This window comes from Falco biarmicus, chromosome 4 (genome assembly GCF_023638135.1).
Source record: "Falco biarmicus isolate bFalBia1 chromosome 4, bFalBia1.pri, whole genome shotgun sequence".
Lineage (NCBI taxonomy): Eukaryota > Metazoa > Chordata > Aves > Falconiformes > Falconidae > Falco > Falco biarmicus.
The window spans coordinates 59,016,482-59,043,417 of NC_079291.1; the positions used below are offsets into that span (position 1 = coordinate 59,016,482).

Consider the following 26,936-nt stretch of genomic DNA (forward strand, 5'->3'; position numbering starts at 1 on the left):
TAACTCATCCCAGCGACAAGCAGGACCAGCTCAAAAAGCAAGGTAATGTCAACTGCACCACACTTTCCTCCCTTACAGTGCTTTTAGGGGACCCACCTGGAAAAAATACCCCAAGGCACCAGTCCTGGTGCTGTGTTTTTGCAGCACCAATTCTAACGAGTCCTGCCGCTAACAAGCTGATGTCTGTCAGCACCAGCACCGCGCAAAGGATGCAAAGACGCTAAAGTCATGCTCAGCCAGCCAGTGTGAAGAGACGCATCGCAGCCTCACCCTGCTCTGGGTTTGGGTACCCGAGGAGTATGTCGTGGTGTGAGCAGTAGGGCAGATGTTTGGGCTGTGATGGGTACAGGTTAAGGCTCCTCTTTGGTCCACATCCTTGGATTTGAGTGCTGAGAGAGCAGCGAGCAAACAGAAAAAGAGACACACACACCCCTGCTTTGAGGAAAACTTTGAACTGTGTGAGCTCAGGAGACCCCTTCCAACATAAATCCATGATCCTACGGTTTCTTTTCTAGGGGTAAAATATGTTAAATATTTCACAGGGAATCTGGAAATACATGTGTGGGGTCCCCACCTTTCTCCTCCAAGCGATTTTTCTTTAGCACTTGGATCTTCTCATCACTGTGCTAGAATTTAAGGCTTGTAAGTAAACTTCCTAATATTGTCATTACCACATATAAAACTAAACCCAATTATTACCAAACTGGTAGAAAGCAGGACCTGGAATCCAATACGAGCTCCTCTGAGAATTAAAACCTGGCTGTTGCTGGATCCAGCAGATACCTGTGGGTGGGCAAATTATTAAGGCATGAAAAATACAGAAAATACCCATTCAGGAGCTTCACTGGCCTTTCTGATGGGTCAGGGTCTTACTTGCAATGGGGATTACGCTCCCTGCCTCCACCAGCCAAGGAGAAAAAGCCATTTCCAGTGGAGTCGTGATCCGCAAAAGGAAAACGCCATCTGATTAGGGATAAGGTGTATTTTGCCGCTTCAGGAGGTGGTGGCTGCCTCTCAGGCAGTGAGATGCCGCGTCAGCCCGGGCTGAGCTCTGCCGTGGTGCAGGGATGGTCTTGGCACGCGGTTCGGAGTAGAGCAACGACGTCTTCCCCGGCTTGGATCCCAGCCCTTCCACCACACAGGGCGGGATAAACCCCAGCTCTGCCCACAGCTGCCTGCATGCAGGGGGCCACCCCCCAGGCGAGGGGCTGCCTGCCCAGGGGGCTTCACCCCTGTCCTCAGATGACCTTTCTGAACCTCACCCCCACACCGCAACACGAGGGTGTCACCTGCAACCACCCAGCCCTGCCTGAATAACTGCTTTGCTTTTTTGCAATTTATTATCTTCCCCACCCCACCCCACCCCCACCCCCAGTTTGGAGGCAGAAAACAGGGGGAGGGGGGAGGAAAGTTAAAAAAACAAAAAAGAATTGGGGTCAACGCGAAGCAGCAGTGTGTCAGCCGTCCTCTGAGAGCTTGTCTATCCTCTCGCCGTGGGTGTTCTTGTTGCGCACACCGAGCGGGAGCCGTTTTCCCTTAGTAGGGCAGGCTCCCGCGCCACGGCCCTCCGCGCCCGGCCATAAATGGGCTGCATCTCCTGCAGGACCCCCGGGCCCTGGCGAGCTGGCGGCTCCTGCAAAGGGGCCTGCCTTCTCGCATCACGGCGCAGCTTGCTTTGGACCTTGCAACCCTCCTGCTAATGTGGCTTTGGCTCTTTCTTTTCTTGTGCCTTTTGTTTTGTCTCTCTCCTCCTCCTCCTCCACTCGGGAGGTTAGAGGGAGAGAGGCCAGAAAGCCCCCAGGAATGTTCTTGCTTTCCCTATTTTTTTTTTCTTCTTTTTTTTCTCTCTGTTTTGGCCTGATTTGATCCCTTCCTTTCCATGATCCATACGCCTGCTCAGAAAACCAGCTGCTGAGTGAAAACCAGTTGCCAAGCCCATGAGACATCCCTAAAGGGTTGACCACGTCCCCAGCCTCCATCCTGTGTCCCATGGGTGAGGCCAATGCAGTCTGGAGGACCCTTTCACCTCCTGCTCTACCCAAGCATTTGCACGCCCTGACGTGCTGGGGGTTCAGCACTGGCTCAGGAAGGGTGGACGCCAAGGAAGCTCATCTCACCATGTCCTGGAGCGTTTGCCTTCCAGCCTACAGAAGATGCTCAGCAGAGCAGGGTCGTTACACCTAAAGCGCTGAATCCAGCCCGGGCAGGCAGAGCCAGCAAGAGGACATGGCACCACCTTGGAGATATCCTTCCAGGTCCACTTGGCTCTTCATACAATCATAGAATAATTTGGGCTGGAAAAGACCCTTAAGATCATCAAGTCCAACCATTAACCCCACACTGCCAAGTCCACCCCTAAACCATGTCCCTGAGCATCACACCTACACATCTTAAATACCTCCAGGTTCTTGCATGAGTCCTCACCAACTCAAAGCTGTCTGAGCTGTGATGGGCTGTCAGCTTTCTTCTTGTCCCTTTTACTGGCTGACGCTTCTCTTGGAGAAGACCAAAGCTATGGAAACACAAACTGAAGTATCAGGGATCAGTTATACTACGGCAGTATGAACCTCTCCTGGTTTCCCTAAATGTTTTCCAGTCTCTGTGTTGTGGCTGAGCCTTCACTGAAGCCCCACTGTGACCTTGTGGAGCCACTGGGTTGCTGTCTTGTGGCCCACTGACAGAAAGAAAAAGGGAAAATTACAGGAGTTGTCCCTTTTGTAGGCACCCACTGCTGCAAAGAGGCAGGGAGGAGACCCAATACTTCTCCCATGCCACCAGGGCCTCCTGCCATGCGCTCCTTGTTTACCAATTTCTCCAGAGCTTCCCTCTTGCTGGAGAACGTGTTCCCTACCAGCAACCAAACTGAACTCCAGACCCTCAGCCCTTTCCTTGGTCATTCCCTTTTCCTTGGCCAATGACACTGTGCAAGATATGGCAGAGCCATCTCCCAGCCCGCACCCTCCCAATAAAGACTCCAGACCTTCCAGATCTTTGCGTGAAGGCACCAAGAGCTTGGAGATACCCCCTTTCAGAAATCCCAGCAGTTGAAGGAAAAAAGCTCCCACGAGAGATCAGTTGTCTGTGTGCCTCATTAACCATCTTACGTCCCATCCTGCACAGTCCTTGCACGGTGGGATGAGGAGCAGAAGAAGAGGTGGCCTAAGTGGGTTAGGACAGCCCCCGTGCTGCATCAGTCACGCACAAGGCCAGCTTGCCTGTCCTGCCCAGCAAAGCCATCAAACCAGGCTGGGTGGGATCCCTCCAGACTGGATTGGGTGGGATTTGCTGAGAACTTCATGACAGCAAATTCCACATGAGCCCATGGGTGGTTGTGGCCACCAACCCACGTGTGTTTCATCTCTTCAGAACGTTGATGTAGTCACTATTGTCAAATAAAGTGTTTCACCCAGATGTGTCATTGATTGTGCCCCTTCCAGGACTTTTCCCCCTGCCTTGGTGGCAGTGGCACTGCAGGAACAGCTTCTCCCACATCAGGAAGGAAAAACTGCGACTGGCAAATACATGTCTCCACGTGAGAGGTGGGCTAAGCATCCCCCAAAAGGCAAGGACCTCATGGTGTGCCCACCAGAGTGGCACCAGTGACCACCCCTGCCTGTCCCTGCAGACCTGCGTGCTTCAGGGCTGCCATGGCTCCAAGCTCAGGAGTGCCCTGGCTCCCTCTGCCACATCCATGAAGGTGCCGCAGGGATTCGGGCTCTGGAGCAGAGCTTAAATCCCCGGCTCCCACCTCCGGCCTCATCTCACCCTCACCCCAGAGCTGGCTGCGCGTCAGCCGGGTGTTTTCCAGGAGCTTATGTAGCTTTTGGAAAAGTTTCCAGGGTAGAAGACATGCTAGACGAGCCAAACACTCATCTCACGAAAAGCTTTCTGATAGGAGAGAGGTGCTGGTGGCGTTGGCCAGGATTTTTTCCTATAGAGCGAAGCAGGGTTGAGAGCAAGAAAGGGCATTAAAAGAAAAATAAATATTAAACAAACCCAGCACAGGCAGGACGTGGCGAGGCAACATTATGTAGAGCCCTACACATCTGGAAGAAGTTACCGCGCGCAGCAACCAAAGCAGAGTCTAAACAAGTGCAAGACGTTACCGCATTGATGTCTGCACCAGGGAGTGGTTAGGAACAGAGCCAGGAAGGTGGGCTAAGGATGGAGCAGCCCAGGGGCTCCGGGGATGCCCCCAGCCCCGCTGGGCCCTGGCGAGCTGTTGTGTTTCTCTGCTTTTGGGGCGGCAGAAGGGAATTTATTCGACCTTGAACATTTTGGATGGTATCTACAGGAATGGTGGGGGCAGGAGCGGGTTTCGGAGGTGATCACCATCCTGACACGCCTTGGTTGGGCACCTCGTGGGTCTTCTCCTGTGCTGGTGAAGCCCAGTGCCCATGGGCAGAGCTTGTCCCAGTGTCGGAGGTGTGGGACCCTGCAAGGTGCCCCTCTGGCCAGCTGCTCCAGCTTTGCCCCCTCGGTCCCCAGCATGCAGGGTCTAGGGGGACGCAGCTCCTGGCCGGACAGGGGGGCACTGGGATACTAAACCCCTTCTTCCCTGCTGGCATTGGGGAGATCCCAGCAGAGTTGGGGGCAAATAATGAACCCTACTTTATTTTTTTGGGTGGGGTGGGGTGGGTGGGGGGGTGGGATCGGGGGGTGGCTGTAAACCACATATCACACCCTGGGGCCTGAGGGGGTTTCGGGGTGCCACCCATCAGCACCCCCCTTGTAAAACCAAATGTGCCTTAACACCCCCCTCACCCCAGGGATCCCCATTTCCTCCCCACACAGGACAGCGCTCCAGAAATAAATAATAAAAGTGGCGCTGCCCCACGACACCCCAGACTGGGGGGTTTACGCCCCCAAAAGCCTCCCTGCTTTTTTCTTGATTTATATGGGTGTGTGTGTGTGTGTGTGTGAAGCCCTCCCCGTGCCTCAGTTTCCCCCAGCGGGGTGCAGAGGATGCTCCCGGGGGATGCTGCACCGCAGAGGCAGGTGTGAGGCGGGGAGGGGGTGCGGGGTGGGGGCGGGGGAAGGGGGGCGGGGGGGGTCGCGCGCGGGGCGGGCCGCGCGTGGGCGGTGTGGCGGCGGGTGCCTGTCCCTTTAACGGGGCAGCCGCGGCCCCATCTGATGCGGCGGCTCCAATCAGCGGCCCCGGGGCTCTTGGCAGCCGGAGCCGCCGCCGCTCCGCATTCCTCCGTCTTCCTAAAAGGGGCTAACATGGCGATGGGCAGGATGAGGTGAAGAAGAGAAGGAGGAGAGGAGGAAAAAAAAAAAGAAAAAAAAAAAAGGAAAAAAAGGAGGAAAAAAAAAAAGAAAAAAAGGGGGAGAGGAAAAAAAGGAAAAAAGGAGGAGGAAAAAAAGAAGGAAAAGAGGGACGGGGGATGCAAGCAGGGCTGGCAGCAGCGGCGCGATAATTTCCCCCCCCCACCTCCTCCAAAAAAAAAAAAAAAAAACCAGCAAAAAAAGCCAGCCAAAAAAAAAAAAAAAAAAGAAAAAAAAAAAAAAGCAACCAACCCAGCAAACCACCCAACCCAACATTTCTTTTTTTTTCATGGAGAGCAAAAACCCCAGGCAAGCGGAGGAGGACCGGGACTCCTTTGCGCGGAGACCTTTGCATCAAAATGGTAGAGCTTGCAACCCCCCCTTTTCCTTTTCTCTTCTTTTTTATTTTCCCCTTCCCCCTTCTCTCCCCCTTCCCCCCCCCCCCCCCCCCCCCCCCCCGGGGCTTTGCTGACTTTGCAGGGGCCTCCGAAACTTGCCCGAATCCTGGCGGGGGCGGGGGGTGGCGGCGGGGGGGTCGCATGGCCGACCCAGGCGTGCTCCGTGCACCGGGGAGGCGGGGGGTGCAGCGCAGCCCGCCCGGGCAGCCGCTTTGGCTTGGTGGGGGGCGTGCGTGGGCCCCCCTTGTGCAAAGGGGAGAGGTTCTGCCTTTGGTAAAATGGCATTAAAAATGCTCCCCCCCCCCCCCCCCCCGGGTTGGTTTTGCGGGGGGGGGGGCTGGGCTCGCCCGCCTCCTGGGCTGCCTTGAAGGGGCGATGGTGCTGCTGAAGGGGGTGGGGGGGTGGGGGTGCAGCCCACCGCTGCGCTCCCGTCTGGGGGTCGCGGCGATTATTGGGGGGGTGGAAACTTTTGGAGCCGCCTGGTCGCCCAGGCCGGAGGCTTTGCCGGCCTTGCAGGAGCGCAGCGGCAGCTCCGCGCTCCCTCGGCCCGCGCCGCGTTCCCCGGATGGCTCCTGCATCCTGCCAGTTCCGGCCCCGCCGGCTCTGCCGTACCCCCTTTCCCGGGGGATGCGGGGATGCCGGGCTCGGCCGGCGGCCGGAGCGATGCCCGTGCCCAGGGCGCAGCATCCCGCCCGCCGCCGTGGGGGGGGGGGGAGTTCCGTGCATGGCCTTAAAAAAAATAAATTATTAGTATTAGTATTAGTATTAATCGCACTACTGATGACGGAGGGGGCTGGCTGCCTCGCGGCGGGGCTCTGGCCCGCAGCAGTGACCTATTTTAGGGGCCGGCGGACTTTTGGGGGCCTGAGTTTGACTTGCAGAGAGCAGGCCTGAGCTGGGAAGATGCACGGGCCATCTCATGGGATGCTCCGTGCCAAAAGACCCTGCTTCCCGCTACCCCGGTGTCCTTCATGCCCCAAAGTGCGGGGCTGCGATTGCCCCGCCGATGGCTCCATGCCCGGAATGACACCCCGGGAGGCATTGGAGCGGCTTTTCGGAAAGGGGAAGAAAGTGCAAGCTTGGAAAAATAAAGGAACGACGCTGATCCGGCGCCTGAGATGATGGCTGGGGTGCCGGGATGGGGCTGGGCACCCCTCAGTAGCGGTACCGGGGGTAGCGGGGCTCGGGGTGGGCTGATGCTGGCCGGCCGCCCTCGGCCTGCGAAATTCCTGCTGGTGTTGGCTCGCTGCTGGAGCCACCCCGGCATCCTCTCTGGAGGGAGATGCTGGGGCTCCAGGGTGGCTTTGGGGAGCGTTTCGTGCCCTGAGGTGGGGATGGAGATGCCCGGAGCCCACCCGAGCAAGCAGCCCGATGAGGAAGAAGGGGAAAAGTTGGGAATTAAACCTTTCCTCCACACGCGGTCTCAGCAAGAACCAGAGGAAAATTTGCTTTCCGGAGCAAAAATCCTCCTCGGAAAGATATTAAGGGATATATTTTTTTAATTATTATTTTTATTTATTTATTTATTTTTCTGGATCTGGGGTGCAGCCTTGCTGGTGCAGATGTTTCAGCTTTTCCCTGGGGATGCCAGCTGGGCTGACACCGCGCTGGGGGCTTTGCCGGGGTAGCCGGAGGGTCCCCTTTGCCGCCCGCTTGGCTTCGCGGCGGAGCTTTGTTCTCCCCGCGAGGAATTAACGGTGCGTTAGGTTATTACCAAGCAAATGCCGGAGTCGGGTGAGATAAATGGCCTTGTATTTCTGTCTGGTGTCTGGAGGAGAGGCATGTCACCCCCTCCATAAAAATAACCCGCTGCTGCCTTTGGAGGTGTCGTCTTTGTAAAAGGGAGGGAGAAACAGGAGGTTGCCGGCGAGTCAATTAAATATTGGTTATTTTTAAGATGCAGATTTTTCTGTTGAAGGAAAAATAGGGGAAAACCTTTTGCGGATGAACTGAATGTGTCAAAACATCAGAGGGTCTTTGAAGGTTTCGGGGGAATTGCTGATTTCCCCATGCTCCCTCCTCGCTCGGGCTGGAGGAGAAAACCGTGGGCTCTCGTGCGCTGCCGCGTTTAAGCCTTTTTAGATGGGGACGTGGCGGTGGCCCTGACAAAGTGCTCTCCAGGAAAAGCAGGAGCTGAAGTTTTTAATTTGCTGCCACGTTTGCGTGGCCCCAAAAAAGGGGATCTCTAGGTCCCCTGTGTGATTTGCAGCCTGGACGTCCCACGGATTCTGTGGTCCCTGGAAGGCTGGAGGAGCAGATGCCAGTGGGGAAGATGAGCTTGGGATCAGGCTCTGTGCCACCTGCCCCTGATTTTTCCTCTTGTTTTTAAAGGAAACACATTATGTTGTGTTGCTGGAGCAGTATTTGCAGTGCAGGGCTGGCCCTGTCGGGTTTCCCACGTGGGGACACCTGAGGGCTTGTCCCTGTGTCCTTCAGGGCCTCTGTCCCCTCGGTGCCAACCTCGGTGCTTCAGCTGCCTCTCCTGATGGTGAACCCTGGGATGACTTTGTATATGGGGAGAGGCTGACTGTGGCGGTACAGATGTGATGGGTAGAGCATTTAACAACAGTAAATTATCTTTTATTATTATTATTTTTAGGATTACATCTTTTCCCCGGAGCCAGGGCTGTGTGAGTTCAAAGCCCTGCTCCCCGAGCTGCTGAATTTGCTGGACAGCCGTGATTAAAAAAAAGCCATTTTAATGCACGTTCATAAAAATGTTGAATTCTTGGGCAGGAAGGATGGATGGACCAGAGAAACATGGCTGGTGCTTCCCAAAGAGGTGCGGTCAAGGTTGGGTTTAGCGTGGAGCTGGAGCTGGGGTCAGTGCCAGGGTTTGGAGAGGATGCTCCAGGATGGAAAGCTTTGCCCGGGATGCTGGGAGAGGCTCAGCCCTGGGCCTTTCTGGCAGGTTGTGGTCTTGAGTTGGGTTAGAAAATGCCATGGTTTTAGGGTCTGATGAGAGCCGGGTGTGGAGCTAAACCTTGGAGGTTCCCGCCTTGGAAGGTCACGGTGACTTCCCTGGGGATGGGCACCGTGGTGCTGGGCAGGGAGATGCTGCTGGCTGGTGCCAGCATAATTCAGCAGCACGTGGCAGGAGGCTTTGTGCATCCATGCACCTTGCTTTCCGGGCATCTCGGCTTCTCCTCAGCCATTGTGTGGCATCGGGGCTGGCTTGGGGACATGATGGCTTCAGGCTGCGCACAAGCGGCACGGTGGCTGCCCCACTGCACCTGTCCACGCTCCCTGCACGGAATTTGGGGTTCCTGGAGGTCCTATGAGTTACGGGGAGCTCAGCGCACTGCCTGCCCCGCTGCATCCATCCCCTTCCGTGGTGGCCCTGGGGACACCCATAGGGTCCTGACGGGATGATGCTCGCCTCCTCCCTGGCCTCTCGTGGCTCACGCCGGGCTGGGCAGCGGTCCGGGGCTGGCCCCTGGCGCAGCCGCTTGGCCGACAGCCCGGCTGGGGAGGTCAGCGTTGGGTTTTGTCCTCGTTTCCTCCCTCGATCTTTCCTCCGCTTGTTTTTCTCAGGCAGGGGAGGGAGGGGGGACAGTGGCTTTGCACGTGTGTGTGTCCCCCCTCAGGCTCTTCCACCCCAGCAGTGACTCTGTGGGAGGTCCTGCATCACCCGGACAGGAGGGCAGCATCCTGCCCAGCTGCCTGCTCCCGTGCCAGGGTGGTGGCTTGGGGACATCTCCATCAGCTGGGTGTCACTGGCTGTGCCAGGTGCTGGCAGGGAACCCGTGGCCTGGCTGCCCCGGCTGTATTTGGCATTTGCCAGGAGGATGCCAGCTCTGCCGAAATCCTGTAGCATCCATTTGGGGTTTAATGCCTGATCTTGCTACTACGGGCTTGGCGCAGAGCTCAGCAGAGCTTTGCACCGCGTGTTGGGTCTGGCTGAGCTGCACCCAAAGGAACGGCTTTTGGCCGTGACAGAGGGGACAGGGGCAGATGGATGGGTGCGTCCACCCCAGTTTCGGTGCCTCCAGTCTCTTGCCGGAGCAGAGGGACTGGAACTTGTCCTGGGCTGAAAATAATGCGGCGCTGGGCTGGAGCCTCAGTATTTTTGCAGCAGGGAGGCTGTGTTTGCACAGGGGACAGTGCTCACCTTCGCATGTGTCAGGGTGGACACTGAGGGTACTGAGCCGCTCTCAGGGCATGGCAGTGGAGGGCACTGTCACCCTTGGTGGGTGTCCCCGATGCCATCGCGTGGTGGTGGTGGTGGTGGCATCCCCCAGGAGCAGCTTTGCAGTGTCGCCTCACTGGACCAGTTTGGGGATGGGGGGGGTGACGGCAAGGTTGGCCTCTCCATCCGTCCTTGCAAAGTGTCATTGTGGCTTTGCAGCTCTGTGCGTGGAAGAAAAGGAGAAGGATGCCCAGAGCGGCTGGTGGGGTTAAAAAAATTAAAAAAATATAAAGTAAATAAGCAAGCAACCAGCCATTAACCCTCTGCGGGCTGTGCTGCTGTAAGCCAGCGCCTGCTCCCAATGGGATGAAGCCTCATGTTGCTCATCCCACCCCATCCCCCTGCTCTCCCTAAGCCACAGGCAGCCGTGGCGGCGCTTACAAGAAAAGCCCGAATGAACCTTTTCCCTGTTTGTAGAGGTGACTCCTCAGCTGCAGAGGGATGAGGATGGGGGAAGGATTTGTCCCTGTTCCCTCGCACTGAGGATGGTCCCGCTGGGCCTGGCGCTGCTGCTGGCTTCCCAGGCTGCTCCCTGGAAAAGCATCTTTGAGCCGAAGCTTGTAAACGCTGGATGCTATTAAAAACAAAAACAACCAAAAGGGAAAAAAACCCAAACAAAAAACCAACCCTGGGAAGCATCTGCCTGTCCCCCAGCCAGGCTGAATGCTCTTCTTCACTTGCACAGAGGCTGGAGGTGTTTTTTGGGGTTCCCGGCACCCCGGGGTGGGTGGGACAGGCTCTGGGAGCATCGCTGAGCCCCTTCCCCTTGCTTCCTCTTCCAGATGCCTGGATATGGCTCTATATTTTGGGCAGCCTCAAACCTTTTAGACAGCACATACGGAAAAAATCGCCGCATTAGACGGTGTCACCACCAGCCTAAGGGACGTGGCCATCTGTGGCCTCCGGAGCTGGGATGGGACCATGGTGGCGAGTGCCCAGTCCAGCCCCGGCAGCATCCCAGCGGGCAGGATGCTGGCGGTGGGTGCTTGGGGCCATGTCGGCCGGCGCCTCGCCAGGCGGGGCTGCGGCTGAGCTATTGTTTTCCTTTCCTGCTTGTTTTTCCGGACAACCCTCCCCTAATTAAATAAAAACACCCGTCGGAGAAGTGAACAAACCCCACCCCCGGCAAGGTCGGTGCCACGGGAGGGCAAAGCACCAGCGGGAGAGGTCCCTGGGGAGGGAGGCGATGGGCGAGCGGAGCAGCGAAGGTAGGCAATAGGTGAGGGAAGGGCACGTTGGGATGTGGTTTACCCCACTGCCAGGTTTCCATGCATGGCCATGGTCCAAAAATGGGTGGTTTTGGTGATGTATGGGATGTGTACTGTCCAGGCAGCGCTGCGGGTTCTGGCGCGGCTTCATCTTGGTACATCCTGGTTTCAGAAGTTGTGGGAAGGCGCGAGCATCATGTTATTCTTAAAAAAACATCTCTATAGCCTCAAAACTACGGAGAAAAGGCTGAAGGTTTCATCCAAGGGTCTTGAAAGCAGAGGGCAGGTTGTAGGGGGCTGGGGATTAAAACTGGAAGCGCGGGTATCTTTGGGATTTCTAAGATATGCCTTTGTATCATTTGAATTAATCTGTAAAAATATGGGGGTTTAACATTATTTCATTCTTTAACAGAAGTCAAGTTTTGGCATCAGATAGTTTCAACCAAGCTCTTTCACACTGAAATGCAGCAGTGTTCAAAGCGAGGATAGGACATGGGGGTTTGGGGTATTTTTTCGAGGAGCAAGTGCTAACGTCGTACTCAGTGACTAATTAAGCAGTTTTCCTGAATGCAGCTTCTTACTGAATGTAAGAAAATGTTTTGGTGGTTGCAGGTGATACGGAAAAGCAGATTGCTGTTTTTCATGGGAGTTTTGGGGGTGACAAATGTGAAGGGAATCCCCACGTTTTGTGCCGAATGGAAACTGGTTTGCGGGCAGCTGGTCCCACTGCTCCGCCCGGTGTGGAGCGGGCGCTGGGGCCACCTGAATGTGCTTTTTGTGCCCCACAAACCCCATCCTTGTGCTCACACAGGAGAGATACTCGTGGTCCTCTGCTCCAGTGATGAGGGTGATAGACGTGGCTATAAATAAATAAATAAATGGAGAGGCCGGTGAATGTCGGAGATGGTCTTCTGGGGGTTTGCAGATTTGATTTTAAATATATTGAGGGTGAGCCGACCTGCTGGTCCTCAGATTGTTTTATTGCTGCAGGAGCGTTCAGGGATCCAGCTCTTTAATACCTGCTAAGATAAACAGCATTTTGTCTTAGTACATTGAGTTAAATCCAGCAGCAGCCCCCATTCCAGGGATGTGACCGGGTCTTGGTGGGGCTCTTCAGGGAAACTGAGGCATGCAGGGGGATACGGGTGGAAGGGGAGCAAGGCTGTGCTTGGGCTCCATCTCCTATAGCAGGATTTTTGGTGGCTTTGTCGGGGAGAGGCTGCCCTGGGCCAGCAAGCATCAACGTCTTCTTCAGCCATCATTCCCATATTGCTCTTACCTCTTCCTTGCATCCCCTGCTGTCAGGGCTCCGCCGACCCGCATCCCTCTGTCCCCCAGTCACCCCCAGCATCCTCCCCATCCTCTGGCCTCCCTCCCACCCTGTTGGCCGTTTTGGGATGGGGCTTTGGCAAGGGTGCTTGAAAACACTCTTAAAATAGAGCTGGAGGGCAGTGTCAGGCGGGGAGGGCTGTCTGGAGGCACCGCCGTCCCGTCGGGGTGGGGACTTTGCAGCCACGCTGCTTTCGAATAATTTTTGCAGGTTGTTATTTTTTTTCCAACACTGACGATGCGAGGGCCCTGCGTGGAGGTTGGCGGTACATGGTGGGGGCTGGTGGTGTAGGGTTCGCTCCGGTTTGGTGCACCCAGTGAGCACCCCAAGTCCAGACTCAGGATGGAGATGGGCTGGGTGACCTGCTCCTGCCGTGCCATGGTGGGCTGCTGGTGGGACAAAACCAACCCGGAGGGCCAAGGTGGTGATGGTGGAAAAGGGCAAAACTGATGGTTTTTTTTTTAAAAAAAATTAAGTAATTTTTAATATATTATTTTTAGAGTCTGTATTTTTTTATTTATATATTTAAAACATTTGTGTTTTCCCAGGGGAAGGGTGATGTATTTAACCGTCCCATTAATCCCGATTAATTGGCCTTCTCCACTGCAGTGGAGTGGCAGGGATGGGAGCTGCCAGAGGGGTGTTTTGGGGCGAGCTGGGGTCTTTCCTGGGATCTCACCCCGGCAGGCGCCTCTTGCCTTGGCTGGGGCTCCAGCTCCAGGCGAGCTCACGAAAAGCATCTGATAGCAATAAAGAGCAAAAACCTCCCACTGACAAGCCCGGGCTGAAGTCACTGACGGGACGCAGCCAAGACACGCATTGTCCTTGCCGCTGCTGGGACTGATTAGAACTGCCTGGCAAGCCCCGGCACTGGGTGAGGGATCAGCCCCTTTTTGCCAAAAAACCTTGATCCGGAGGAAAAAAAAAAAAAATCAGTTGGGTTTTTTTTTTCCAGGCTGGGCTGTGCAGAGGTGATGCCGCCCGCTGGACCCAATTCCTCATGTTTTGCACCCGCTTCTCCGTGGCTGTGGCCGTGCCGAGCTTGGGGCATCCTCTATGGGGAGCGAGGTGGGATGGATCCCAGGAGCAAAAACCTGAATTTCATTTTTTTCCCCTTTTTTTTTCATAGTGAAAGCAAAGCAGGAGAGTCCGTGGCAAACAGCAAACCACTGTGCTGAAAGCTTGCTGTCTCTTAAGCGTTCGATATTTATTATATTGTTATTTATTTTCTGTGCATCTTGGGGGGGGGGGCTGAGCCATCCAAGTTCCTCTTGTCGAAATGTCCTTGGCAGTCACGAGGCTTAGAGAGTGGGGGGGTAGGTGGATATTCCAGCTGGGATGCAGCATTTTGTAATAAATGTGTATATAAAGAGTGTTTAATTATTTATATATTTATGCATTTGCGTATATATATGAAGAGATTAACTATATATAAATGAATAGATGAAATACAAAAGTTATAGAAATCTATATAGAGAAACTTGCATAAAAATATATATGGGAATAGATATAAACCCCTCTCCTTTACGACCTCTTTACCCCGCTGCAGGCTGAAGAGCCAAGGGCTTGGAGAGGAGCTGTTTTGTCCCTGTTTTCCCCAGGTGCGAATGTTTGCTGGGGCTTTCTGGGGCCACATGAAACTGAGGACCCTGTTGGTTGGGCGGGTTGGTTTCAGAGCAGAAATTCAGTGAAAATGAAAAATTTTGGCAGGGAGGGGGAAAGGGTTTTTTTGCTTGTTGAGAAAACAGAGAAGAAAACACCCTTTTTTATTATTTAAGCATTTTTGTCTGTGTGTGCTTTTGCCTTTGGCTCACAAAAAAAAAAAGACAAATAGAATGTGTCTTGCTGGAATTCGTGTGTTGATCAAGAGTTGTCTTTTGTCCCAGAAAAAAATGGGAGTTGAGAAACTCTTTCTGGAGCAGGAGGTGCAGGAAAAACCTGGCAGGTTGAAGCTTCCATCTCTGCCACTGTTCTGCACTGCGGCCTTGGTCACATCCCACAATGGTGGGGAAAGAGGATGTTCAAGTGGCCAGATCCATCCCCATCCATGAATTCGGCACGGAAAGCCAATGCGAAGCAGAGGGAAAGGGGTTATCCCACCTACTTTTCAATACAGGATCAGGATCTAGGGCATGGGATAGCGCTTGCAGTTGGGATGCAGCTGGCAAACCCACCCTGGGGCTCAGGTACTGCCAGGAGAGGTGATGAACGTCCAGACGGGGCCTGCACCATGCAAAATACATGTGAGCTAAATTAAATATCCATCAAACGCAGCCTGGGGAACATTGGCAGTCACGGCATTTCCCAGCCTGGGGATGCTGCTCCCTGATATGAATTTTTCCAGGTAGTGCCTTTCCCCAGGCGATTTAAAATAGGCATTAAAAAAAAAGTGCATAAATCAACCCGGTGAATCCAGCTAGCGAGGTGACTGCTAACGTGACTCTGAGCATGCGGCGTACTTTGGCAAATATTAAAGAATATTGTGTTTTATGTAATTATCTTGTAGAGCAGGGAGGTTTAAAATGCTAATTTCCTTCTATCTGGGGGGTTAAATCTCAGCTGGTGCCTAAAATCGGCTTTCTGTGCTGGGCAAATGTCCCCCTGGGGTCTCCATCTGGTTCGGGAGGTTGAGGCATCCCCTCTGCTGCATGACGTCTCCTCTGCATGAGTGTGGACAGCTCAGCCAGGCTTTGGACTGCCTTGGTGGTGGGGTGGCCAGGGTGCCTCCTACCCAGGCTGGAGAGATGTCAGTGAGTGCTCGTATGGCCTCGGCCTGTCCTTTCGTTGGGCTTTCTTCTCCATGGTTGAGTCTCCTGGACTCAAGCTAGTGGTGGAACTTTTTGGTTGGTGTCTCCAAGGTGGGCTTAGTAGTAGAGCTTCTTGGTGTTTTGAAGCTGGGGCTGGTGGTGGAGCTTCTTGGTTGGCATCTCCAGGATGGAGCTGGTGATGGAACTTCTTGGTTGGCATCCCTGACTTTGGATGCATGGACAGGGATGGGTGGCATGCCTGGGTGGGGTGTTTTCCTGGGGAAAGAACCCTCTTGAATGATTTTATTTCCTTCCTCCCCACAGCTGATAGTCGAAAAAACGACTGACTACCCTTCGGCTGAGTACTCCCTGGTGGAGGATGTAGCCCTCCACTTCACGTGTTTGATGGACAGACTGAACGAGCAGCGCCTCTTTCAGCCGGACCTGTGCGACGTGGACATCGTGCTGGTGCAGCACAAGAGCATCTTCCCAGCGCACAAGGGGGTCCTGGCAGCCTACAGCCAGTTCTTCCACTCCCTCTTCACCCAAAACAAGCAGCTGCAGCGTGTGGAGCTCTCTCTGGAGGCCCTCACCTCGCAGGGCCTCCAGCAGATCCTCAACTTCATCTACACCTCCAAGCTCCTCGTCAACTCCTGCAATGTGCAGGATGTGCTGAACGCGGCTGCCGTGCTGCAGATGAACAACATTGCCTCCTCCTGCCAGGACCTCCTCGACACCCGCTCGCTCAGCCTGGCCGCTGACATGGCCCTGCCCGCTGAGGGCTGTGCCGGACCCCCCCCGTACTACTGCGAGATCAAGCAGGAGGTGGATGCCCCCCACCCCAAGATCTACGCCCGGGAGGGCAACGACCCCTACTCGGTGCGGGTGGAGGACGGAGCAGGTGGTGGGGCGCTCCCCCCTGTTCCAGCCAAGCAGTACTACAAGGAGGAGAAGGACGGTGGTCCAGGTGCTGTCTGTAAGATGGAGGGCGAGGAGTCCGAGGAGGACCTGGACAACCAGAGCTCGTACAACCGGGAGCAAATCATCGTGGAGGTGAACCTCAACAACCAGACCCTCAATGTCTCCAAGGGCATGGAGGGGAAGGCAGCCACCAGCGAGGCAGCTGTGATGGGGCGACCTGACGGTGATGGGCGTGACACAGAGGAGGATGGGGAGGAGGAAAATGAGGAAGGGGAGGAGGAGGAGGAAGAGGAGGAGGATGCAGATGTGGGTGAGGAGGAGGAGGAGGAGCACAGCGAGGAGGAAGACCTGGAGGAGACGACAGAAGAAGAGGACGATGACGATGACGATGAAGACGCGTTGGAGGTGAAAAGGGAAAAGGGTGGGCAGCCCCGCAGAGGCAGCCGAGCTTCCAAAGCCACCAAACCTGCCATGGCAACCAGGTCCCAGGAGATTGCCAAGGTGGAAGAGGAGGAGGAGGAGGAAGAGGAAGGCCAGCGAGGGAGGAAGAGGAAAAAGGAACAGGACAGTTTGGGCCAGAAGGTGAAGCTGGAGGAGAAGCAGCACTACCCGTGCAAGAAGTGCCCCCGGGTCTTCAACAACCGCTGGTACCTGGAGAAGCACATGAACGTCACACACAGCCGCATGCAGATCTGCGACAAGTGTGGCAAACGGTTCCTGCTGGAGAGTGAGCTGCTGCTGCACCACCAGACCGACTGCGAGAAGAACATCCAGGTGAGCCAGCCCCGGGGATGTCCCACCAAGGGGGGGGGGACATCCCACCCAAGAAGGAGCATCCCACCATGGTGGGACATCCTACCTACCGTGGAGGACATGCCACCCAGCTACACCATGGGACAGGCTCATGCTCAAATAAGCTTTTTGATGTGGTTGGCCCATGGCAGACAGGAGGGAACCTTACTTCACCCGTGACTGGTATTCCGGCTCAGGAGGGTCCCACGGTGGTGTGGGACCGGAGGATTTGTGCTGGGGGACTGTGGCTTCCCCTTGGCTGGCCGGGTAGAAACATGCAGTAATTTTTCTTTGAGTTTATTCAGTTAATCTGGATAAAACATTGTGAGCCCCGATGGAGACACACTCCAGCCGTTCCCACCCAGGCTGAAACCAATTTAGCTTAATTCAAAGATTTGCTGACATGAGCTAAAATGGTTTTAATCTGCCTTTTGTGCTCTTTAGCTTGTGTATTAGCAAATTTCCGAATGCTTTTGACATCCATGCGCGGCTCGGGCTCAGTGTGTCCTTTGCCTAATGCTAACGAGATCCTGTGTTTGCAAATTAACTGTGTTAAATTAGTGCAGTTTTGGGGGGATAGGTAGGCATCCCATCAGAGCAGCAAACATCTGTGTTCTTGCAGATCCCCGCAACCCATCTCCTAATCCCTGATGAGCTATTTTGCATGACACTGCTGCTACTAATTAAAAAAATATCAACTTCTGGAGAGCTTTGACCATCGTCCTTCCTGCCAGCAAGCGGATTTTAAATGATCTTGTGGCTCTCCTAGATGGAAGTAACACAACCCAAGTGCTACTGCAGCCCTTTGCCAATGGCACCCCAAATAAAATGGGGAACGAAGCAGATCTTGGCATTGGGGCATGCGGGGAATACAGAGGCAGAGGCGGTCCTGGCTCAAGCAGGTGAAGGAGCTGCTGCCTGCATGACCCTTTGGTGCATCTTCCTGAAAAATTCATGGTCCTGGGATTGCTTTTTTTGGATGCTTTTTCCAGAATGGATGAGTGCAGCTCCGATACCTGTGTGGTGGTAGCTGTTTCGGAGCCTGTCATAAAGCCTATGCAATTAGAAATGTGTATTCCTGAAACATTTCTTCAGCCTCATCTGCTTTCTTGATGAATAACATGGGGCTGTCACTTCACTGGGTTTTTTCCCCTGCTTCTATCCCTTTTTCAGGTCATTTCTGAATAGGATGAACCACGACTGCCCATGTGGTGACCTCCTCCTGCAGAAAACGTGGATCATTACCTCTTACTTAGTTGAGCATTTTTAATTTTACAAATAGCCAAATTCACTCCATTTGCTCTGATAATATTGAATAACTTAATCAATATACCATGGAATTATAGCTGGATGGAAGAGGGATAGTGGGTTTTTTACTCTATACCTATAATGGACAGTCTTTATTTCTTGTCTTTTAACCAGATCCATGGAGGGACCATCCCTCTTATCCCACTCAGATCTGCTCCTTTTTTTCCCTGTTTTTGTTCCCAAACTTCACCTATAATGCTTCAGGTGTTAGGCTTCCTCTCACTCCCTGTGATCATTCCCATTGCCATCCACAGCCCACAGACACCGTAACGAGCATCCTGCCCCGCTGCATGAAGAATTATTCATCCTTTGCTTCATTGGGTTGTTTTTCAAAGTCTTTTTTTTTTTTTTTTTTGGCCAGCTTTAGTATGGTTTTCCTCTTAACCTGCGAGAATTTATCTTCTTATTTTTCCCCTCGTTTGGATATGACTTCCACCTTTTTGAGTGATGCATTTTTGCAGTACCTGAGGATAACAGAGCTCAGCCCTCCAGGGTGCTTGTTTCCAGCCTGGGGGCTTTCCTACACCTCCTGCTTTCCTTCTACCTTTAATTTTAAAATTTCCCTGTAGCCTTTTTCATTTTAAGTGGAGAAAATGGATATTGGTGTGTTTTTGCTGTCAGGTTCTGGTCCTGAATTCGTCCTGAAGTATCTTTTAAAGCAGAGATATAACTGTTCTGATGCGTGGAAATGTATAGCAAGGAACAGTAAAGCTCAGAGGACTACTCATGGTGATATTCAGGCGTGGCAAGATGAAGAAGATGAGTGTTGGGAATGCCTCTGTGACCCTAATTTTGCCTCTCAGGCACCTAAATATGACTATATAGAGAGAGATACTGTAACTACATGGCATAATGGCACATTTTCCATGGTGTCACAGCCTCATTCAGTGCAAAATTTGGTTGAATCTCATCAACGAGCATCTGTTCCTGTGGGCAGGAGGAAAAGCTGGCGGAATCCCTCCCCAGGCTGGTACCGCTCAGTGCGCTGTTGTGAGATGCCTCCCAGGCATGAAATTATTTTCCCAACACATCTGCAAGGAGAAGGGATGGTTTTATCTCTGTTGGCCGAGAGGAAGATGAGTCATGGAGAGATGAAGGGGAAGTTGACGTTTGGAGGGAAGAAAGACCCTTGGCTCCTGGCAGCGTCCTCGGCTGGGTGCTGCCTGCCATCCCTGCACTCCAGCAAAGGTTCCCTGTGTGGGCTTCGCTCTCCTGTGTTGCCCCAAGCACCGAACTGATCGCACATGCTTCAAACAGATCTCATGCTGAAGTTGGAGCTTTCCCTGAGAACTTGCAGAGAAGCATCGGACTTGTTGGAGCTGAAGCAAATCTCTACCATAACTCCCTGGGGGAGGCTTGGCACATCATGTTGTTCTGCTTGTGCTGATGGACTGGGTTTTGGGTCCATTTTGGTCTATTTGGATACGTTTGGGAAACTCACTTAGTGATGAACTATCCGTAATATCTGCTGAAGACTGAAGCTGCACTGCCCTGGGTTGAGTTTCTCCTTGTTCCTATAGTCTTTGCAACCTTCTAATGCACAGAGGGTTGTTTGGTTTCTTTTTTATGTGAAAGCTTTGTGTGCAAGAATAAAATCCCCAGCTGGGAACAGGGTCTTGGTGCATTAGCTGCTGTTTATGCCAGTCCTAAGCAGCTGTCAATGAAGATGCCACGTCCTTCCCTGGAAAGTCATTATCCCTTCCTTATCCGATGGATAGAAAATTGAGTTTTGGAGATTTTGAAGTGGCAAGGTCTATAGCAGACTGGGTGGTCGTTGGGGTTTTTTTTGTGGTACTTTAGCTGTAGGTTTCATAGTCGTGTTCCTTTTCAAAGGATGAAGCTGATAGCCAGCTAAAATGAAAATGTTGGTGGTACCTGGGCACGTTCCCCTGCTTCCCTACCCATCCACTCTCTCCTTGCAGTGTGTGACATGCGGGAAGGGGTTCAAGAAGCTCTGGTCCCTCCACGAGCACAACAAGATTGTCCATGGCTATGCTGAGAAGAAGTTCTCCTGCGAGATCTGCGAGAAGAAGTTCTACACCATGGCACACGTGCGCAAACACATGGTTGGTGAGTGCGGGAGGCATTGGTGCCATGGGGAGAACTCGTTAGGGGTGTTCATCCATCATTTTGGCAATGAAGGGTGAGGGTTTGTTGCAGTTGTGTTGGGAGTTTTGGACTGAGCTTATTCTTGGGTGAGCTTTCTCACCTCAACACAGGGGCCTTGAAATTTGGCCTGGTAATTAATGCTGAACGTGTATCTGCTGAGATCTGAGTTTGGAGCAATCAGGTGTGATGCTGGAGAGTCTCATTTATTTAATTTAACCAGAAGAAAAGACCTCAGAAGTGATCAAAGGAGGGTTTGAAGTGTAACTACCCTTCCCTTGTAAAAGAGGACCAGACCACACCAGTGCTGGGCTTTGAAAAGCAAATTGCACGTGTAAGCGGTGGTTGGGTCCCTGAGGCTTGCAGGCACCAAGGAGATGAAAATAAAAGGAGGTTTTGGCAGGCAGTTAGGGAAGTACCTGAAATGTTGCTGCCGCACATCTTCCCGAGATGGCTTTGTGTTTGCTGGGGTTGGGCACTGGCGTTGAGAGCGGCAGTGGGACTGGGGGTGGTGGATGCTGGAGGTGCTGAGAGGGCACCTGACCCTGCTGCTCTCCACTTCAGCTCACACCAAGGACATGCCATTCACCTGCGAGACCTGCGGGAAGTCCTTCAAGCGCAGCATGTCCCTCAAGGTCCATTCGCTCCAGCACTCTGGGGAGAAGCCTTTTAAATGTGAGGTAAGGTGCTGTGTGTCGCCCCACCCTGCATCCCCTTAAACAAGGACATAACCCCTGATCTGGGGAAGGATCTTCCACTTCTTGGGGCTTCCCCCATGCTTTGAGCCAGTGCAGCTGTAGGGATGCTCCCACGCTCTTCCAAACCTTGCATCCCCTCCTGGTTTGATGGAACTTGTCCAGTGCCAGGATCTGTCCCTCCAGTGCCTGGACCTTGCATCCTACCGCCAGGCCACCCAGCTTGCAAATGTGGCTGAGTATGCCCCAAAAAAGCCATTTATTTGATTTGGGTTTTTTTGGGGGGAAGTGATTTCTGCACTGCTCCGACATGCTGGTGATCAGGGGGAATGAGAGGGGTGTTTTGGGTGCTCGTCAGCAGCTCGTCCCCCTCTTGCCCCCACAGAACTGCAACGAGCGCTTCCAGTACAAGTACCAGCTGCGCTCCCACATGAGCATCCACATTGGCCACAAGCAGTTCATGTGCCAGTGGTGCGGCAAGGACTTCAACATGAAGCAGTACTTCGATGAGCACATGAAGACACACACGGGTGAGAGCTCCCTGCCCTTCCCCCTGCGGGAAAGAGCCATGGGATGGGGGTAGTAGCATCCTCGGGTGGGTGACAGGATGGAGTTTGGGGGGGTGGGACCAGCCCAGTCACCAGCTTCTCATCCATTTTCCCCCCCATCCCTTAGGTGAGAAGCCCTACATCTGCGAGATCTGCGGGAAAAGCTTCACCAGCCGCCCCAACATGAAGCGGCACCGCCGGACCCACACAGGCGAGAAGCCGTACCCGTGCGACGTCTGCGGCCAACGCTTCCGCTTCTCTAACATGCTCAAAGCCCACAAGGAGAAATGTTTCCGCGTCAGCAACCCCTTGGCTTCGGACACAGCCACCCCCCAACCCACTGCCAGCCTGGCTCCGCTGCCCCCTGGCCCTGGCGTCTCCCCCCTGCCCCTGCCGCTGCTCCATCCTCTTCCACAGACCCTCCCTCCTCCTCCTCACCTACCACCACCCCCTCCCCTGTTTCCCGCAGGGAGGATAAATTCGAACAACAACTAGGTGCCCCCACTCCAGCCCTGTGCCCGCACGGACTGCTCTGCCCTTCGGGAACGCCTCCCTCCGGGGAGCCAAGGCTTCGCTTGCTCTCTACCCCCCTTCCTCCTCGTTTTGGGGTTGTTTTGGGGTTTTTTTTCCCTTTTTCTCACCCGTCATTCTCCACGGAGAGGGGTAGCAGGAGGAAGCCTTCCCCCCGAGGACTGTGGGTGTTGCGGGGGGAGCCATTGTCCGTCCGTAAGGGTGTAGGTGATAGGCATCACTTTCTTGTTTCACCTTCCTGCGCATCAGCTTCATCCTCATGCCGGGATGCTGGCGAGGCTCGGAGGAGCAAGATGCTGCACAGTCCAGGGTTGAGCTCACCGGCGTCATGCGCCTGCTCGCTAGCCGAATGACTGCCTACCAGCACTTCAGTATTTATGACAAGCTGAAATCTAGCTAGTGGTGCTTGAATCCCCGTACTGTAAATCTGGTCTTTCAATTCAGGCTCTTTTCCCAAGAGGTTGAGAGGTGGGCACCACAGAGGAGCCCCCGCTGGCCCCATCTGCTCTCCCTGGTGGCCCGCGGCAAACGAGCAGATGTCCCTGTTGGAAAGCCATCAGCCCGCTCTTGTTAGCAGCCCTCAACATGTCTTCCTTCCCCGCAACAGCTTTTCCTCCTCAATGGGCAAAAGCACAAACATCAGTGTTGCATCTTGGGGCAGCAGCAGCTTGCTGTCCGATCATTTTTGGGGTGTCCTAGGGGAGCTGGGCTCTGGCGTGCCCTTTCTGCTTATCCCAGCAGGAGCTGGACTTCTGGGGATGCTCAGGAGTTGGCAAGGTGTCCCTGGGAGAGCTCCGATGGCTTCAGGACCAGTGGGAGGGTGGCCTAGGACAGAGAAGCAGGACACCGCTGTTACTCGGCAGAATCGGCCCAGAATAGTGCCTTAACAATTTGAATAAACCCCTGACTGATGGGTGAGCCCTGGGTTGGGTCCCATTGCAAGGTACAGAGCTAAAGCAAGACCGCGTTCAGCCTGATGGCGATGTCCCATCCTCCAGCATGTTGCCTGTGTCGCTCTCCCAAGCTTTGCCTCCCCCTGTGGGGCTGGCATCTGTTGCTCTGCCCTGGCTTGAGGGGACCACAGGGGACTGGTGAAGGTTGTGGTTGCTTTGGTGATGCCCCACGGTGTTGGCTAGTGCTTCTCTGACCACGTTGTGTTTGTTGAAGTTGAGCTGGTCTTCGGTTTCAGTTATGCAGGCTGGCTTCATGCTGGCAGAGGAGAAGAGGAAGGCTTCGCTGTTGTTACCTTTGTGTTGGAGGCTGGCATCCAAGCTGAGTTTCTGCCCTGGGGTGCCAGGTGTTGGCTTGACCACAGTTTCATGGTCTCCCTGCCTCGGAAAGTGCCCCCTTTGGGGTCAGGGGAACTGGGAGCGCTGCAGGGGCTGGCTGCACAGCATCCAGCACGGGCAGAGAGATGCTGGCCGAGAGGTGGGGTGCCTTGCAGCTGGTGCTTTGCTCCCAAGGCCAGTGCTGTGGATGCGTGCGGATGGTGGGTCAGGTCATGAAGGAGGTGATGAGCAGGGCAGTTGGTAGGCAGGAAGGAAGAGAGGGCAGTGAGCAGGCTGTAGGAGGCCTTTCTCATTTGCACCTTGTTCTGGGTGATGGCAGGGTGCTGGGGGCATCGAGCCACATCTGGCTCTGCAAGGAGTCTTGGTGCTTCATCTCCTGGACCAAGTCAGCAAAGCAGTTGGGCAGCAGTGAGGCTGTCCCTGCAGAGATGGGGGGATTCAGCCACGTGCGCAGGGGCTTTGCTGACCAGGGGCGTGCAGGAGCATTAGCCTGGTAGGGGCAGGACAGGGGAGCACTTGCTCTTCGCCTGGGTGCTCTTTGAGGTGACGGGTTAGGTGGCTGGTGTCCCCTCCTGCTGAGCGGTGCCTGCCCTGTGCCTGACGTCTGTGGAAAGCTGGTTGTTGTTGTGAATGTTAGCATTTTGGAGCAACAAACTGCTTTTCATCCTCATGTTGGCTGGGATCCTGTGGACCTCCAGCACTGCTGTCAGTACCAGTAAGCTTACCCTCATCTCCATCTGCTTTGAGCAAAAGGAGGATGCTATGGCAGAGCTGCCTTGCTGTGTTGACCTTTTCAGATGGGTACCAAAGGCTTCTCTGCTCTCCTTCCTCCATGACCCTGGGGCTTATTGGGATGGTGCAAACTCTTCTCAAGCACACACCCATGAGGGATGCGGGCACTCAGCTCTTGGGGCCATTGGGTTTCTGAAGGGACCGTGACCCAGACTGGAAGATGTTTGCTTTAGAGAAGTGTTCAATGATACCCTTGGAGGTGTTGGAGAGCCTCAGTAGAGTGGTCTGTGCTGTCTCCTCTTCCACTGTCTCCCAGATCCTATCCACTTGGGCTGTCTTGTGCTTCTATCCCCTCACACTCAGCCTTGAGATGAGATGGGGGCACTGCACCCCAAGAAGGGCTTACCTTGCCTGTGTGGTCTCCTGTGATGGAGCCCACCAGCCTGTGTGGCTGGTAGACTTCTCCCCCCAAGTAAACACCCACGCCAACATGTGCTCCCTTGTACTGCTCACCTGGAGGTGGCTTTCCCTGTCCCAGTTGATCTTCTCCCAGTGAGGACCTGTCCCGCTTGGATGGCACTGTGAGATGAGAGCACCTCGTTGAGGCTAGAAGCCAGTGGAAAGCCCAGTGACTGATCCCAGCCGCGTCCAATCCCCTTCGAGAGCCTGCTCATAGAGCCACTTGGAGACGTCGAGATGTGACCATGCACACAGCACTTTGGAGAACCAGATCCCTGCTGCTCCCTCCCCTCTCCAAGGCCTGGGCAGTTCCCAGGAGTCCTACATGGTCTCCGAGCCCTTTTGTCTACACCCTTACTTGGCCACAATGTGTCTCTTCATGTCTGGTTTTCGTTAATGTACTAAGAGCTCAAACAAGACGCTCCTGCAGCGTCTCATCCTGCATCCATCCCGGTCGGCCCTGTTGGCACCTGTTGGGTTAGACGGGGTGGAAGGCGGGGGAGTTGGGTCTGTTGTTTTCAAGCTTTTAATGTTTTATTTTAAAATTTTTATTTTTTATTTTTTTTTAACTCTTGCACCTTAATCTCTCACATCCCTTCTTTGGCAGACCGCGAGGGTGGAGAGGAGCTTGATTTCCATTACGCAGTTCATGAATATGCCGCAACATTCAGCTGACAGCTCTGCCCATGCGCCTAACCCCAGACCTGTCCGGGTTGTAATTTTGCCCCCCCCCCCCCCCCCCTTCATTTGCACTCTGGGGAGGGAGGGAGTCACCTGGGGAGGGTCATTTTTGGTTTATAGATCCCAGGAGCCTGGTAGCACAGACCAGTTAGCCTCATCACATGCGTGAGGCACAGCTGGCCCTTCGGACCACAGCCATAACCCCAGCGCGGTGGGAAGGAGATGATGGATGGACGGCCGGCAGGTGGGAACGGCTGTGACAGTGCAATAGAGACGAGCATCCGCTGCTAGACAACTCCACTGATCAAACTCTTGGTTTGGCCGAAGTCGAGAGGGAAGGATGGACGGACAGACACCCTTTGTTCACACGGATGGAGAGAGCTTCCCCACGCGCAGCCCTGCCTAGTGACACGTAACCATGACGGGAGTTGGGTCGAACTTGCTAAAGGAAGAAAATAATAATTAAAACGAGGGAAAAATTGGAGTAAGAACAACCTCAGTAGCGTGGAACTTGAAGGAAACTAATGAAACCCCAAGCACTTGCCTCAAAACTAGTTTCTCATGCCTGGTGTTTGGCTCTGTATTATTCTACGGCATTCAGTATCGGTTGCCCAAACATGCCAAGTTAAAGAGTGTATTGGTGGCTCTACTAGTGTGAACAAACTAAACAAAGCACTTTATTCTGTATAGATAAGGGAAGGCGGGGAGGGGAGGGGAAGCTTGGATGCTTTTCGGAAGCATCTTAAGTAATGTTCTAGGAAATGTATTATTATTATTCCTTTTTTTTTTTTTTTATGACCATGTGTAATCAATATATGTTTATCTTTAACTCCAAGTACAGCAGTTACTCTCTTTGGGACGGTGTGATGAGGGGGAGGCCGAGATGGTTGGGTTAGTCCATCAGCATGGGGCCAACTGGGGCAAGTCATTGCCTCCTGCAGGAATGGGTGAGTCTTGCTCTGTTGATGGCCCCGTTGGCCAATGTCTGGGAGGTTCCAAGAGGTGCATCAAAGCTGCCTTCCAGGGCACAGCTCACAGTCAGCCTTGGCACCAAGGGTCCAACGTGCACCCCCATCCTGAGCCATCTTCTGCCAGGGAGTGCTGGGGCTGCTCTCTGGGCTACCCACGAGCAAGATGAGTCACGGTAGGGTAGGGTAGGTTGGTTTGGGTTGTCCCTAGAGGCCAGGTCTTTGGCCGTGCTTTGAAACCTGCTTTTGACCTCTCACCAAGGCACATCAGGGGTTGCTGAGCTCTGAAAGTGGTAAGAGGTCAGAACTGGGCCTTTCCACTGTGTTCTCCCAGTCTGGAAGTGTTACGACTGTTACCAAAGAGGTTGCAAGTGGAAGGACTGAATCAATAAACGAATTGTCTTTTATAAAAGAAAACCTAAAGCTCCACCACTTTCTTTGTTACTTTTATTTGCTTTGCCTTTTTTTTTTTTTTTTTTTAAGACTCTTTTCAGGCAATTGCATGAGGAGTCAGATGGGCATGTTGGCTGCTGCCGTTGCTTCACATGTTACAGACTTTGCATTGGGTTTGGTGGGAGGTGCGTGCATGTGTGTGAGACAACTAGACTGTTGTGGGGCCAACAGAAAAATAGCTTTTTGGGGAAGGGGGATGAGTGGATAGAGGAAGGGGCTCAGTTCTTACAGTCCTGGGGGTGTTGGCGGGGTGAGGGCTGAGGTCCTGGGTCCTACGGCTCCATGAGGTTTGTGTGAGCTATGAGCTGGGCTC

General features: G+C 53.8%; 1 protein-coding gene across 2 annotated transcripts; it reads left to right on the plus strand.

Annotated features, from left to right (window-relative positions):
* The first annotated feature begins 5,173 nt into the window (after nucleotides 1-5,173).
* On the plus strand, nucleotides 5,174-26,037 carry ZBTB47 (zinc finger and BTB domain containing 47). 2 transcript variants are annotated; one of them, XM_056337680.1, is made up of 6 exons: nucleotides 5,174-5,630; nucleotides 15,465-16,835; nucleotides 20,084-20,231; nucleotides 20,832-20,947; nucleotides 21,348-21,492; nucleotides 21,638-26,037. In XM_056337680.1, the coding sequence occupies exons 1-6, from the start codon at nucleotides 5,628-5,630 to the stop codon at nucleotides 22,003-22,005; spliced, it is 2,151 nt and encodes a 716-aa protein (XP_056193655.1). In that variant the 5' UTR covers nucleotides 5,174-5,627; the 3' UTR covers nucleotides 22,006-26,037. The 2 variants fall into 2 exon arrangements, with proteins under 2 accessions (XP_056193655.1, XP_056193656.1); XM_056337681.1 differs by lacking the exon at nucleotides 5,174-5,630 and adding an exon at nucleotides 13,938-13,994.
* Nucleotides 26,038-26,936: the final 899 nt, after the last annotated feature.

Excerpts from the sequence above, each read along its gene's own strand:
- ZBTB47 (XM_056337680.1), top strand. Across the intron at positions 20,232-20,831 it reads CGTGCGCAAACACATGGTTG|CTCACACCAAGGACATGCCA; the intron begins GTGAGTGCGGGA and ends TCTCCACTTCAG. Across the intron at positions 20,948-21,347 it reads AGAAGCCTTTTAAATGTGAG|AACTGCAACGAGCGCTTCCA; the intron begins GTAAGGTGCTGT and ends TTGCCCCCACAG.